The sequence below is a fragment of the Strongylocentrotus purpuratus genome, unplaced genomic scaffold, assembly GCF_000002235.5.
Source record: "Strongylocentrotus purpuratus isolate Spur 01 unplaced genomic scaffold, Spur_5.0 spur5_scaffold_14, whole genome shotgun sequence".
In the NCBI taxonomy this organism is placed as follows: domain Eukaryota; kingdom Metazoa; phylum Echinodermata; class Echinoidea; order Camarodonta; family Strongylocentrotidae; genus Strongylocentrotus; species Strongylocentrotus purpuratus.
This window is the reverse complement of record NW_022145599.1, coordinates 25,542,649-25,557,905: the sequence shown is the minus strand read 5'-3', so window position 1 is coordinate 25,557,905 and position 15,257 is coordinate 25,542,649. Positions and strand designations below refer to the sequence as shown.

Genomic DNA, 15,257 nt, shown 5'->3' with positions numbered 1-15,257 from the left:
GTGATGAGTTAAAGGATTTATGTGTTGTCACTCCTTGCCTTTCAAACCTTAGTATCTTTAAACATCACTCACATCATGACATGTACATGTATTTCGAACTTATAGATCATATTTGAGAAATCTAAAACAATGGTGCACATTTAGAATACTGGATTGATAGGTGGATGGATAACAAGATCATACATCCATGCTTTTTCTTCCCAGATTAAGGATTGTCGACCTGATCCGTATATTGAAGTTGGAACATTCCATGAACCTTGCAAAGTGCTCATTTTTTGACTGGGTTGGAGGAGGAGACAAGGTACGTCACGGTGGAAACCATCACTCTGAAGAAGACACTCAAATCAGAGATCAAGCTTGAACGTGACAATGAGACATGCAAGTATTTAAGTAAAGAAGAGGTTGATATCATATTATATATGGAATATCAAAATGGGAAGGTTAATGATAATGAAAGAATACTAATATCGGGACCCAATGCTGGAATGTTATTCGCTGAAAGATGATTGTTTGGTAGTGATAATGCGTTTTAGTTGAGTAGGTTATTCACTATGATGTAAGTTGTTTGAGTTAATGAAAATTGGAGGGTTATACAGAGATGCCAACCAGTACGATTAAATCATATTTAGTATGATAATAAGAGTGAAATACGATCTTAAAATACAATTTTTCATCTTTTTTCCCCCCAAAAAACAAACACGGAATCGCATAGAAACATGTACGAGTAAACCCCTGCAACCCCAACAAAAACTGTGCTTTACAATTTTCTCATTAAATTTTAATGAAAGAGCAAACATATTTCTGAAATTCTACTGGCCCTGGGCTATTTTGAGCAACCCCTGACTGCAGGGGGGGGGGGGGGGGGGGGGCTGTCAATATTTGAAAATGCAAAGGTTAATTTGCATAAATTTTGAATATGCAAATTTCATTTTATTTTCTTTAATATGTATTATATTGTTTTTTATTTCTTATTTTTTCTAGAGGGCTTAAAGCCAGAACTGTCTATGTCCATTTTTTGTGAAATTCAGTTATGTCCACCAAAGAACTGTATATTCATTTCACTTTGTGTCTATTCAGAACTGTCTATTCCCATGTGTCCATTAGCCATTTTACTTTGATGTTCAGACTGTTTCAAGTACATTCATCAAGAATTGCGCAATACTTGCAGTTTTCTACTCATTAAGCAGATAAGATTCCCTATGCAGCTATTTCACTGATTGTGGCCAAGCAACACCATACCATTGCCCGGAAAAAACGTTATGATAAATAAAAAAGACCAATGTGCAACATGTACGAAGTATGACCAGTTGTCTGGAGATCAGAAGGAGAATTTCACGGAAACCCATCTCGTACAAAAAACAGAGGCTCAAGATGCCAAAGCAGTTCCTTGCATCGTGTAAGACAGAAAATCGTTGTGAATAAGATGGAGTGCAAAAGAGGACATGCTTACAACAAGAAATATGCTGATAAATTTGACTTCGGTGCATCATCAGGAAAGAGCAAACATCATGCAACTTGCAAGGAATGTCGCCGAGATTTGTCAATTTTGCATGGCGGTTGTAATGACATTGTTGTTCATTGCAAATCAAAGCAACACATCACTGCTTTCAAGTCTGAATCGTCAGCACGAGAAATAACATCATGGATGTCAACCTCCAAGGATTTTAATATAACTAGAGCTGAGTGCTTATTTACATCATTTTATTTGGAGCACAATATTCTTCTATCAGCTGCAAGTCACATGGGACCATTGTTGAAAAAAGCCTTTCCTAATTCTGAGGAGGTTATGAAGTTTACCAGTGCAAGGACCAAACATCTTGTCTTGTGCGTGAAATGGCCAAAGATAAACAAGGACAGATCGTTTCAGCCATGAAAGCACGGCCAATTGCAATATCAACTGATGGGAGTAATGTCAGCGACAGTAAACCATACCAAATTGTGGCATGCCTCGGGAAGTGTCAGTGCTTGGTTGCCCCAATCATCTAATTGATTCTGCTGCCAAAGATGCGTCATCTGCATTACCATATTCAATTGACTCGCTCCTTATTGATGTGTTCTACTATCTGGAAGCCAGCGTGAACAGGAAATTGAATCTCAAGAAGTTCCAGATGCTCATTGGGAACGAAGTGCAGGCAGTTCTGAAACATGCTTGTACGAGATGGCTGAGCTTGGGCCAATGCTTGCCAAGATTTATCCAACAATGGCAAGCTCTAGTCCTCTTTTTTGAAGGAGAAGTGTCAGCCGAGCAGAAGACGCCTACTCAACAGACAAAGCAGAAGAAGCCTACTCAACAGACCAAGGCTACCAAGAATAGTGTCCAGACTTCACTTGTTCCAAAGAAGCCAACTCCAGCTGTGAAAAATGAACCTGCTCAGGGATCTCAACTGAAGGTAAGGCTAGAAAATGTATTACTACAAGGCATGTACTCCTTTTTATTCCATTTAAATATGGCCATCATTAAAATTACCAGATTTGAATAGATTAACCCTAGCAGTAGAGAGCTTTCTAAATGTTTGAATTAATCAGCTTTTACTCCTCAAATTGGCAACAGTTATTATCATTTTACACTCTAAAATAGTTTGAAAAAAATACGAAAATGGATATTACGTGAACCAAAATGGTAATTGCAAAATTTAATTTAATGTGTAATTAAATTTCATGCTTATAAATAAGTCATCAATAGTGTTGCAGGCATCGCATTAATTTTTTTAAGCTTGTCTTGTCCTGCAGAAAAAGCCTGCTCACCAAACCAAGATGACTGCACAACTCCAAGCATTCTGCATTCCCAAGAAGGTGTCTGCAGATCCACCACATGTGAGCAAACCTGCCAAGTCTCAGACCCAAGTGAGTACAAAAATTGATCATAATTCGTCGCTGTTTTCACGAAGTGACGGTAGTGAAATAAAATTGCATACAGTTTGCGTGACGATTTTCCTCACTACCGTCACTTCGTGAAAATAGGGACGATATATACAGGGTGACAGTTAAATATGTTCCTTTACATCATTTATTTTTTCTTCTTATTTTTAGGTCATTTACTTGTAAGCTCTTTCTCTTCCAATCATCTTCACTCTGCTGTTCAGTTTACAGATATAAAAATGTATTCAATAATGCTAGTCATCTGCCAAGATTTCAAATGTAGTGTATCTTTTTAATTGTAAACTGTGTCAGTAGTCTTGTTTCTTTCTCATATGGTAATCAATAATTTCTCTACCTCCCAGGTTCAACTTCAAACACCACAGCCACAACACAGTAGACCTGCATCTTCAAGCTCTACTACTCGGGAAAAACGACAAATGAGGAAGCTTCGGATACACCTAGAAAAAAGCAGAAGACTGGGAAAGTTGTTGGCAAGGCAACAGGCTCAACAGTGCTCAAGACTGGAACTTCCAGTCATCCCAGTATGATTTCTAGTAAAATGACTGGAAATGAAAAAACAAGATGTGGAGGAAAAAAAGAAACAAGACAGACAGTAAGAGATAAAACAAGACAGGAAAGAATTCTGAATTCATTGCACTCAAACCCAATATCAGCCACAGCATCATTGCATTTCACAAGAAAAATGTCATCTTTCAGACGAGAAGTCCTCTGATACAAAAGCTAAAAGGAATACTAGAAAGTCTACTGCGTGACTTGTACAGCCAATTTGTAGCTCCACAAGCAATCATTGCAGCCACAGACTTGACCCTTCTGGACTACAAGAACAAGGAGAATCTTTGTGAAGAATCTGAAATGGTCATAAAAAGCGCAACAAGAGAAATTGTGAACACTTTAGATGAGTCTGATTGCCATAAGTTCTATGCAGCAGTGCATTCATATTACACCAAGGCATGTGACTACATTGTAAGTAAGTTTCTATTGAAGTCTGATGTTCTCATCCATGTGCAAGTGGCTGACATTGCATATCAGAAGGATGCCAAATTCACTTCTCTAAAGTTCTTCATCAACAAGTTCCCCTGCATGTTGCTTCAGGAAGAAGAAGAAGACAAGCACAGTGCCCTAGATGCTCTGGAGAACCAGTTCCTTATCTATCAAATTGCTCAGCTTCCGGACTTAGTGCAAAATGAGGAATCTACTGACAAGCAGTGGACAAGTATGATGACAGAAAAGAATGTTTCTGGTGAACTGTGCTATGACAGACTTGCAAAAGGGATTCTAACCATACCCCATACCAATGCTGAATGTGAAAGGGTCTTCAGTCAGGTGCGAAAGAACAAAACTGACTTCAGAGGGTCCATGAGCAACGAAACTCTAAAAAGTGTCCTTATTACTAAGGCTCGCCAAACAACACCCTGCTACATGAGGGAATTTGACTCTGATTTTCCAAAGAAAGCTCGTGATGTGCGCTACGCGCACATGATATTCAGTTTTACTTAAATGTTACTAATTGAAAATTCCAAAGTGTTGGCAGCTATGCCAGGCCAAGGTAGTTGCTGGAAAGAGGACTTTTGTCTCTGCTTCTTTTGATTTGCAAAGTGAATGTCGCTGCAACATTACTCTATGCCATCCAGAACACACATCTCAAAGTCATCGCACACAATTTTCTGGAGAGTGGGCATTCCCACGTGGAATGCAATAGCATGCATTCTGCTATTGAAACAGAAAAAAAGAACATCAATGTCTTCACAATGCATGACTGGGTAAAACATTTTCCACAAATTAAGACGTCGGCTTCCATACAAGGTCATAAACATGTGCCATGGAGACTTTTATGATCTGAAAAATCTCTCACAGCAGATCATGAATAACAAACGCCTAGACGAAGATAGACACGTCTTCAACTGGCTACATGTAAAGAGCTTCCAATACAGGAAGGAAGAGCAAAGCACCATCTGCTACCATCTATAACTACTTGTATGACTACAAGAAGATAGATCATCAGTTCCACGTAATCTGGACCTTGTCTACCAAGAGAAGCATTTAAAAAAGCCTAAACCTTAAGAAGAAGGATCTCATCAACTTGTGCAATAGCCTAGCCATTCCTGAAGAGTTCCATGGATGGTATTTGGCACTCCCATTTTTTAAGTTTCTGACATTGACAGGGTCAAAAGGTCATGGCTTCCATGTATGATGTTTGACCAAGTATTATTTATAAGTTAATGGCATTAAACATAACTACTACACTTTGTCAGATTTTATGCTTGCAATCAAACTTTTAAATGCATTTTTACTCAAATGGCATATTTGGACATAGACAGTTGTGGTTTTAAGTCCTCGATCTATTATTTTATTTCTAATGTATTCTTTTGTTCTGGAATACATCAAGTTACTTTGAGAAACGTATCAAAGCAATTTGATATCAATTCATATCTCCCACTTATACATCTATTTACCTGTATTCACATTTCTGCTTGTACATGTATATATGCAATTGTAGCACTTTTTGATGATATGCGCATACTAATTGCTATGTAACACCTGACAGGTGTATCCAAATTCGATGAAAATGGTATCAAAATGTGCATAAGACTTGAGGAAAAGAATCGAAGAACAACAATGTAAAATTCCAAGCGGTTGCGGCGCTATCTCCAAAAATGCGGGGTGGGGGAGGGGGGGGGGGGGCTCTTACGCCACCCCCCCCCCCAAGTACAGTAAGGAGTAAATGACGTTAGCCATATAATTATAAATATGCATTTTTTAAGATGCTTACATATACATGTAAAGTGTTAAAGGGCAAGTTCACCCGAAAATAAGTTGATCTTCATACATGTAAAGTGTTAAAGGAGAAGTCCACCCCAAAAATAAGTTGGTCTTCATAAAAGCAGATAAATGAGAGAAACAAATCAATGAAATTTTGAGGAAAATCAAAAACAAATGAGAAAGTTATAAATTGTTGGAGTTGTAATCAGTGAAGCACAAATTGCAAACTGTGTGACATCACATGCGAGCTCATATCTCATTTGCTTTGTACAAAAAATATTTTGAAAAATTAATTTCCTCAGACGTTGATTAAATGAATACGATAACATTAGCATAAAACCAGTGATCAGTAATAACATCTATCTGAAAGATGAATAAGGGTAATGCTTTTCACCTACTAACAATACTGGTGAAGGTGATAGCAGTAGTAAAGGTAACGGAGACACTGATTATATTTAATATTAGCAGTGACAATGGAAATGTTTCATTCATATTACATTTTTTTATCACCATGTGTAGGTATTGAATATCTTCAAAATTTCTACCATTTCAGAAAACTTGGTTTAGTGAAGACTGGGTCTTGGCGAGTGTCTTTGATATGTTAAGGGAATTGAGGACAAATGATGGTGTAATACCGGAGTTGAAAGATGAGTATGAATATGACATAGTGCTCCGTGAGAAGTTGGTGAAGTCATGGGGGTTAGCCCAGGAAGCCTTAAAAGGTGCCGCAGGAAAATACAAGAAGTATTAGGATATGAATGCTAGAAACAGGAAATTTAATAACGGAGATCAGGGTTTATCTTGCTTCCCACTGATCAGAACAAGTTGTTGCTGAAATGGAAGGGTCCATTCCCTGTGCTGGCGTAAAGTATGACTATGACTACATTGTCAGTGGTGTTCTTAAGAAATATCACATTAATCTTCTCAACAAATAATTTCTCAGGCAGAAGGTTAACTTGTCAGTGGCTGGCTGCTTTGATTTGTGTATAGAGAGTAGGAAGGTGTGTCAAGATTCTGCAGAAGATGCCGAGGATCAGTTTATATTGAAGGTAAATGTGGGTGCTGGGCTTATGCAGTAACATTCAGGAGAAGAATTCCTGATTGCTTATGCGAGTAACAAGTCATTACCATGGGAAGAAAATTACACAATAGAAAAAAAGTGCTTAGCAATAGTACGAGCAATCAAAAAGTTAAAATATTATTTGTATTAAATTGAAGTACACACAGACCACAAACCATTCTTCTATATTCAAGCGAAGAGGTTTGACAATAAGAGAATCATGAGATGGAGCATGATGCTCCAAGATTACAGGTTTCGGCTTGTATCGGTGAAGGTTCAGTATAATGTTACAGCAGATTATATGAGCAGAATGTAAAATGCACTATACTCATGGATTTCTTTTGTCTGTCTACCATTGTAAATTATTGGATGTGTATCACGGTTTAATAACATATTTTGTTAATGTCATTTGTTGAATACATATTGCATTTACCAGGATTATGTAATGTTGAGATTTATTTTATATTGATCTTCCCAGCCACAAATGTATACCCATCAAACTTTCTATGATAGCACATACAAAATTATTATCCTGAGCATATGTTTTGTAGAAATTCATGAAATCCACTACACAAGTTTGATATGAAGAAGAAAATATTACAGCAATATATACGCATTGTAGTTTATGCAAGTGCAGGAATATTACTCACTACATTTTGAACAGAAAAAACAGAAAGAGATGATAATTAGACAGCCACCTTATGTCTCTAAATATATCAGAGAGGGCTTAATGATGCTGAACACAATGGGTTGTGCTCTTTAATGCTGGATAATTGTTTAATTTTGAGTCAAAGACATTGTCTTCAGGTGATGATGTGAACATTTGATAATCTCTACTTTGTATTAACAGGTTATATACAAACTATATGGACATTGACGTATAGCCATGTTATAGGTTTTCAACTTTGTGCAGAATATGTCATACATATTTATACATGGATTGTTTTTATGCTAATTATCCCACAGCATGATATTGTTGTGCTATGTTGGCATTGTTTTTAGCAAAGGTTTTATTCAAAGGTGTTTGTAGACTTATAACCATGCTCAACCTTTTTCATGATATTAACGTTCTGAAGTACGGGTGCTATATAATATCATTTAAAACAAAAAATCAGATTATTGGAAACACGTTTTAGTAATTGCATTTAGAATTGCGTTTAGAATTGCATGTGCAGATTTCAACTCAAATACAAGAGAAATGTAATGTATCTAAGTCTCATGACTTGATAAAAGTAAGAATGTCATATTATTTATTGTACATTATAAAACTTGGTTGATTAAACCATAGGTTGAGAACTGAGATTTCTGGATATACAACTATATGTATATTGACTAGGATTGGTATTTAGTGATATGAGCTATGTTGTGTCATGATCTTCTGATATCATGTAATGGTTGATAAGATGAAGAATGTTATGTTTGACTTTAAAGGTTTACCTTGATAAAGCTTAAATGATAATTTATGTGCAGTAAAAATTGAAACAGTTTGTTCCAAACATTTTCATGAGATATGTAGTAATTGAGTGATTTGTGTATGTCGTACTGTTTTATAAGTATTTATCTAGGAATGTGAGAAGGAAGCTCAGTACCTAGGAATTATTTTTGAAAAAAATATTTTTGTTTATGGTAAAAGTTGTCATGATGACTTTCAATAAGATGATGACTTTAAATAGGAAGAATAGATTTTATTGACAAAAATTAAGGAACATCCAAAGACATAAAAGAGGGAGAACGAGAGCCAGAGGCTGAAAATGGGGAGGGTGAAAGAGTAGAGAAAAGGATCGAGAGACAGAGCAAGAGAAAAAGAGGGAGGCAGAGCAAGAGAGGGAGAGGGTGAAAGAGTAGAAAGAGAGATACAGAAATAGAGCAAGAGAAGGGAAGGGAAACAAAGCAGTAGAAAGGAGAAAGAATTAAGCGAGATGTGAGTAGATAGATATATAGAAAGAGAAATGTATTGACATGTAAACAATTCTTTGTCCGTGGGAGCTAGAGACGTAAACATTGCGTATACATGGGGTGAATAACTGGCAATAACTCATCGTAGATAAAATTGTCATTTTATGTATTAATGCTTTTATAATTAACGCAGTCATGACAGGGAACATGGAAATTGTGAGTATTTTGAGAGCTGTTCTAAAGAATAAAGCTGATATTTTTTGCAACGAGAATATATTTTTGACGAGCCGAAGGCGTACAATCGCCGGGTTAGAGTTATGGTTAGGTTAGGGGTGGGTGTTTATAAAAGCATATTTAATACATAAAATGACAAATTTATCTAAGATGAGGGATTTTAGATCATGAAATCATGAGGAGAAAAAAAGTTGGTCGAGCTGTCCCCCGAAGAACCCCACCCTGGACAACTCGACCTGGTGTCCAGGGGCTTTGCGTCGGTGTTGTCTAGAATTCCAACTTACTCCACATAGACATTACACGTAAACGAAAAATAGGATTTTCAATTCACATCTTGTCGTTGGAATATCGCCATGATCCCAACATCTGATTTATAGAAAAAAAATGTGACCTTAAGTGTAGAGAATTTTCTCAGCTACAACATATTCGAAGCTTGCAGAAAATCGAGAAAAAATAATCGAGATATTGCTCAAACAAGACTAGAATGTCCTAATGCAGATTTCAGAAAAAGTCACCTCCAATAGGCATGACACGCAAACTAAGAAAATTCTGACATGTCGCATTCAATCAAAATTGTCACTGTGATGACGTCATCAAAGTGAAACATGGTGAGATATAAGGAGACGGAAGGAGACTGGGTAGTCATGTAAAAATACATGAGATGGACCGAGGGATGAAAGAGAAATCAGAATGCATATAGGCTACTTGGAAGGGGTGAAAAAAGAATACAAAGGGCAAAGGAAAGAGGTAAAGGAAATTAAGGAACATCCTATACGACATAAGAGGGAGAACGGGAGCCAAAGGCGGGAAAAGGAGAGCTGGCCGGTGAAAGAGTAGAGACAGATCGAGGGAGACATCAGCTAGAGCAGATCAAGAGGGAGGCAGAGCAAGAGAGGGAGAGGGTGAAAGCGTAGAGAGAGATCGAGATATAGTAGTCGAAAAAGATGATAAAATCACTGATAAGAAACGAAAGCAAATTTTTAAAAAAATTACACCGGAATGGAAGTCGAGTGCTTTAACCAATATACCAAAATATGTCCCTTAGACAATACATGTAAAGCTGACAAACGGCCTTGGCATAGTCGCTATTTCAACTTTCAATTGAAAATTTCGACATGATTTCAACATCAGATCAAAAAACGGAAGGCACACTTAAGATAGCTCATATTATCAGCTATAACATGCTTAAATTGTGGGGGAAATAGACCAAAAAACGATGAAGATATTGCTCGCGAAAGAGGGGAATATTGAATCCAGTTTTGAAAAAAAAAGTCATATAAAAATGTGAAAAATTGACAGGCCTCCTTTAATCGCAAAAATACGCCATGATTCCTTTGTCAAAATGAAATATCGTGTCGACTGCATTTGTAGAGAATTATCTCAGCTAGAACATATTAAAATTAGGAAGAAAATCAATTAATTTTTACAGAGATACAATCGATTTTCAAAAATATGCTGACGTCATAATATGCAAATTGAAATTTTGAGTTCGGATGACGTCATGAGTTAATTGAGAGTCAAATAAGACATGAAATCATATCTCCGTTTCATACTCTATCAAAATATGGAAAAAAAACTGATCTTGAGTTATCCTGTTAACAAAAAAGTGTGCAAATAAATAAAAATAAAGAACAAAAATAAACTACTTGATCATGATCATGATTGTCATGATGATGATAATGATAACCATGATGATGATCATGAGCGTGATCCTGACATCTGATTGAAAAAATGAGGGGACATTTAGATAGCATATAGGCTCAGCTACAACATACACAAAAATCAACAAAAACCAAGCCGAAATAACGGCGATATTGCTCGCAAAAGATAAGAATGTAGAATCCAGATTTGAGAAAAAGTCATCTCCCATAAGGATTACACGCAAAAAGTAATGGATCAAGTGATAACAGGGTAATAATAAAGTAAATATGGTTGTTTATTACATTATTTGCGATTGTACGTGTTTTAATATTCAAAGGAGATGGTAGAGTGAAAGGTCAAAAAGAAAAAAAAGTGAAGAAAAAAAAATTGTTGGAGACGCCCGGACTCGAACCAGGGACCTCGAGGTCGGAAGTCAAGTGCCTTACTGATATACCAAAACATTTCCCATAGAGATTACACGTAAACGGAAAATAGAATTTACAAATCCCACTTTGTAAGTGAAATATGAGCATGATCCCGGCATCTGACCAAAAAATAAAGGGCACACTTATGATAGCTTATTGTCTCAGCTACAACATACTCAAAGCTCAGCGAAAACAAAGCTAAAAAAACGGAGATATTGCTCGCAAAAGACAGGATGTAGAATCCAGTTTTGAGAAAAAGTCATGTCCCATAGAGAATACACGCAAAATGTGAAAAATTGACATGCCACCTTTAATCGCAAAAATACGCCATGATACCTTTGTCAAAATGAAATATTGTGGCAACTGCATTTGTAGAAAATTGTCTCAGCTAGATCATATCAAAATTTGGAAGAAAATCAATCAATATTTACAGAGATACAGTCAATTTTCCAGAAAAATACTGACGTCATAATATGCAAATTGAAATTTTGAGTTGGGAGGCCATTATGATGACGTCATGAGTTAATTGAGGGTCAAATGAGACATGAAATCATATTTCCAATTCATACTCAATCAAAATATGAAAAAAAATTGGGGTCACCTTGCATCCTAAAGCGCTACAATGGATTTTGTATGGCATGTTTTTGCCCATGTATGCTATGTATTACAAGAGCTCGCACGCACGGAAATTATCTTAAACGGACGCTCATTCCGTTATTAATGGTCAGAAAAAGGTGAACAAGGTATCAAAATGCTTGGAAAAATGTGTCAAATATGATGACAGAAAAAAATTGGCGATTCTATGTAGGAAAAAGCAATTACGCGCGAAAACGCGCGCGCATGTGCGTGCGCGCGTTTTTTGCAAAATGCTTAAAATGGCCTGAAACGTATGCAAAAAAAATTTGAGACGATTTGGAGCATTTTTATTTTTTGCGCGCGCGGTGACGCGCGGACGTACGCATGCGCGCGCGTTTTCTGACCTGACATTGACCGGACAGATATTGACCTTAATCGTGATAAATATGAATGAGAAATGCCTTTCCGTTATGAAGATATGATCATGAGTAAAAAGTACCAAAAAAAACACAAAATGGCGCCTGGATGACGTCATGAAAACTTGATGACCTTGAAAATGTTACTCTAACGTCTCATGACAATGACCTACGACTGTGCCAAAATTGAACGAAATTGACTAAACTGATCTTGAGTTATCCTGTTAACAAAAAAGTGTGAAAATAAATAAAAATAAATAATAATAATAATAAAGAAAGAAAATTCTGACGAAAACAATAGGTGATCTGTCGTTGACAGACCACCTAATAAAGAAAGAAAATTCTGACGAAAACAATAGGTGATCTGTCGTTGACAGACCACCTAATAAAGAAAGAAAATTCTGACGAAAACAATAGGTGATCTGTCGTTGACAGACCACCTAATTAATTAGCAGGCAGAAAGTTTGATTTGAGGCACATCTTGAAAAAAAAATTCAGTCCACAGAGTAATTACTTCCTCATTTTGACTTCAACAATGAAAGATTTTTAAAAAAATTCTGTTCTGACTATCAAAACTTTGATCTTGCTATAATTCTGTTGACTTGTTAGACCGGATATGTTACTGTTGCTTTTCCAAGTATATGTATAAAGCTGCACCTTTAAGTGCAATGTACGTATTTCCTCGTCTCTTCAGATTCTCTCTTTCATTTATATCGCATTAAACAGGCCTTAAATTCTACACTCTCCTCAATATTGTATCCCTCTATCTTTTATAGGATATCTCTCCTCTAATACTTCTCTATCTCTCACTTTTTCTCTCCTTGCAATCTATCTTCAGTCTCGATGATGATGATAATAATGATTATAAGAGGAAGTGTACATAGGCCTATAGAAATAATAATGAATTGTAACAAAAATACTACAACTAAAATAATATATTTATGATTTTGGAGCACTTAAAAAAAAAGTGCTAACAAAATAACAGTTTGTGAAGAGAAACATAAAACTCATAGAATACGTAAATCATGTTATATTACTGAGGGAAGACATGTTTTAATTTGAAAGTGGCAAGATGGTTTAATTCTCTGATAGAAAGTGGGATAAAAACGGAAAACGCTTTTCAATTCTGGATTGGGGATTAATTAATTTATATTTGCCAGATGTTGAGTGGAATATCGAGCTGATGTATAAATTTTGAGTGTGTCATTAAGATATTCAGGTGCCACTCTCTCTTTCACTCCCTTTTTCTCCCTCTCCGTCTCTCTCTCTCTCTCCCTCTCTCTGTCTCTCTCTCTGTCTCTCTCTCTCTCTCTCTCTCTCTCTGTGTCTGTGTCTGTCTGTCTCTCTCTTTCTCTCTCTTTCCCTCACTCTATTATCTATGTATCCGTCTCATGTCACTCCCGAATCCATCTCCTACATCTTGTAAAAAATGAACGCCTGGCAATCTTATTCATTGGCTGGAATTAGTCAAGGACAACTCTGTATCATCTGTAAGGAAATGGTCAGACCAAAGGATTTAATAGCACGCTTTGTATTAAGATGATTAGATCTCTGGAACCAGGTGAAAGGGAGAACTGGCCGAATATTTGTGGATAAATGATGGTAGTCAGGATGGATTGGGTAGTGTTAACATTTCCTTTTGGACTAATATTGTACGTTACATAAAGCAAACAGAGGAATGATCAAATTCAGAATGTGAATCACGATTCAAAATAACCAATAAGAATGAAAATCCAATAATGGAGCACACAAGGAGAAAAACATTCCTCAGTTCTCACTTGGTATGGCTATTATTGCTAGAGAAGGATTGTTGTCCCTATCATTATCAGTTGTTACTATTAGCCTGAGAACAATTATACCATTATAGGTGTTTAATCTCTACTTGCAGACAATGAACAAAGAACTTTATAATTGTGTCAACTTATCAGTGGATTAGAGCAGACGAGTTACAAAATATAACCTACCTCTACACTGCATGGGCTATCAAAACAAACACGATATATGAAAAAGAGAAAACTTCAAGCATGAAAAATTAAGCATGTACAAATAGTTTGATAGAAACTCTTCACATCAAATAAATATAAATTTGATTTAAAAAAAAAACCTATGTACATTTAGAACAATATGCTTTAGAAAGAAAACAAATTACAGGCATACTTATTTGTAAACTTTAAACAACATTAGTTCCAAGGAAATTATTTCTGTACATCACACACAGCACAACAAAGGAACAGTCATTTTAAAGCAATTTCATATATAGAAAAACATGGACAGTGTAAGTTATATTTTATGCACATGTGTTTTTCCACCCTTATGCCCTTGTATTTTGGCTTAGGGTCTTGGATGCAGATAACGAATTTGCAGACACCCTTGTTTCCAAATTCTGGTTTTTCCAAAAGAACAGTAGGCAGTTTTACTTCAAATGGTCTACTTTTTAATTTTCAATATTTGTTATTGAGAAAATTTAATTTGTTTGCATGTACTCTGAAGAACAAAACTAACATGGCTCACCTAAAATGCTTATAAATCTAGTTCATGCTTGTACTAAACTTATGTGGACTTGATCTGTATAACATTACAGCAATCCATGCATAATACAAACAAGGCCGAAAGATTCAACAAAATGGACAATAACAGTTTATAACATACTTACAGCAGAATGATAGCCAGAAAACTTATCTTTTGAACTTGTATGGAATGTTGACCAGTCATTTTATCCACTGTTATACCAAGAGACATGCACATACAATGCCAGATGCCAGGACTACTTTTGCGCAAGACTGACTATTTCAACTGAACTCACTTGCATCAGACCAAATTATCTGACCCAGGTTAGGCCTGGGTTACCTTGTCAATATGAATGCAGCATAATGCCTTGCAATACATGATTACAAAGATTTTGAAATACTTGAACATGGACAAAGTTAAAGATATGTTATTCCTTATGGCACGGTTACATTTTATTTGTTTCTGGTAAATTGCTTCCACGGCTACATCCCACAAAACCGACAGTCAATAGTCCACTACTTCAACAGGAAGGTTTTAAATACCTGACAACATGTTGGAAAGCTGATAAGACCGACATTGTCAATCTCACAGACTGTTGGTTTCCATCAGTCTCATGGACTATTGGTCTACTGGATGACTTCCACAAGTCATCTAGCTTACGCAGGGTTTTTTTTCATTTAATCATAAAAGATTGGGCAGGTCATATGAAACCTTCTATATTAATAACCACATTGTAATTAGATTTCAGGGCATTAAATTGCTAATTTAAATGCAAGAATACTTTTATCATTTACACATTTCTTATATTTTTCGATACAGGAAAATATTGTAATTATATTCTGATGACTCATCAGCGGTAAT

General features: G+C 36.1%; 1 protein-coding gene across 1 annotated transcript; it reads left to right on the top strand.

Annotated features, from left to right (window-relative positions):
- Positions 1-981: 981 nt before the first annotated feature.
- Positions 982-8,207, top strand: LOC105442653. The gene is made up of 3 exons (XM_030984570.1): positions 982-2,390; positions 2,731-2,844; positions 3,222-8,207. The coding sequence occupies exons 1-3, from the start codon at positions 1,944-1,946 to the stop codon at positions 3,405-3,407; spliced, it is 747 nt and encodes a 248-aa protein (XP_030840430.1). The 5' UTR covers positions 982-1,943; the 3' UTR covers positions 3,408-8,207.
- The last annotated feature ends 7,050 nt before the right edge of the window (positions 8,208-15,257 follow it).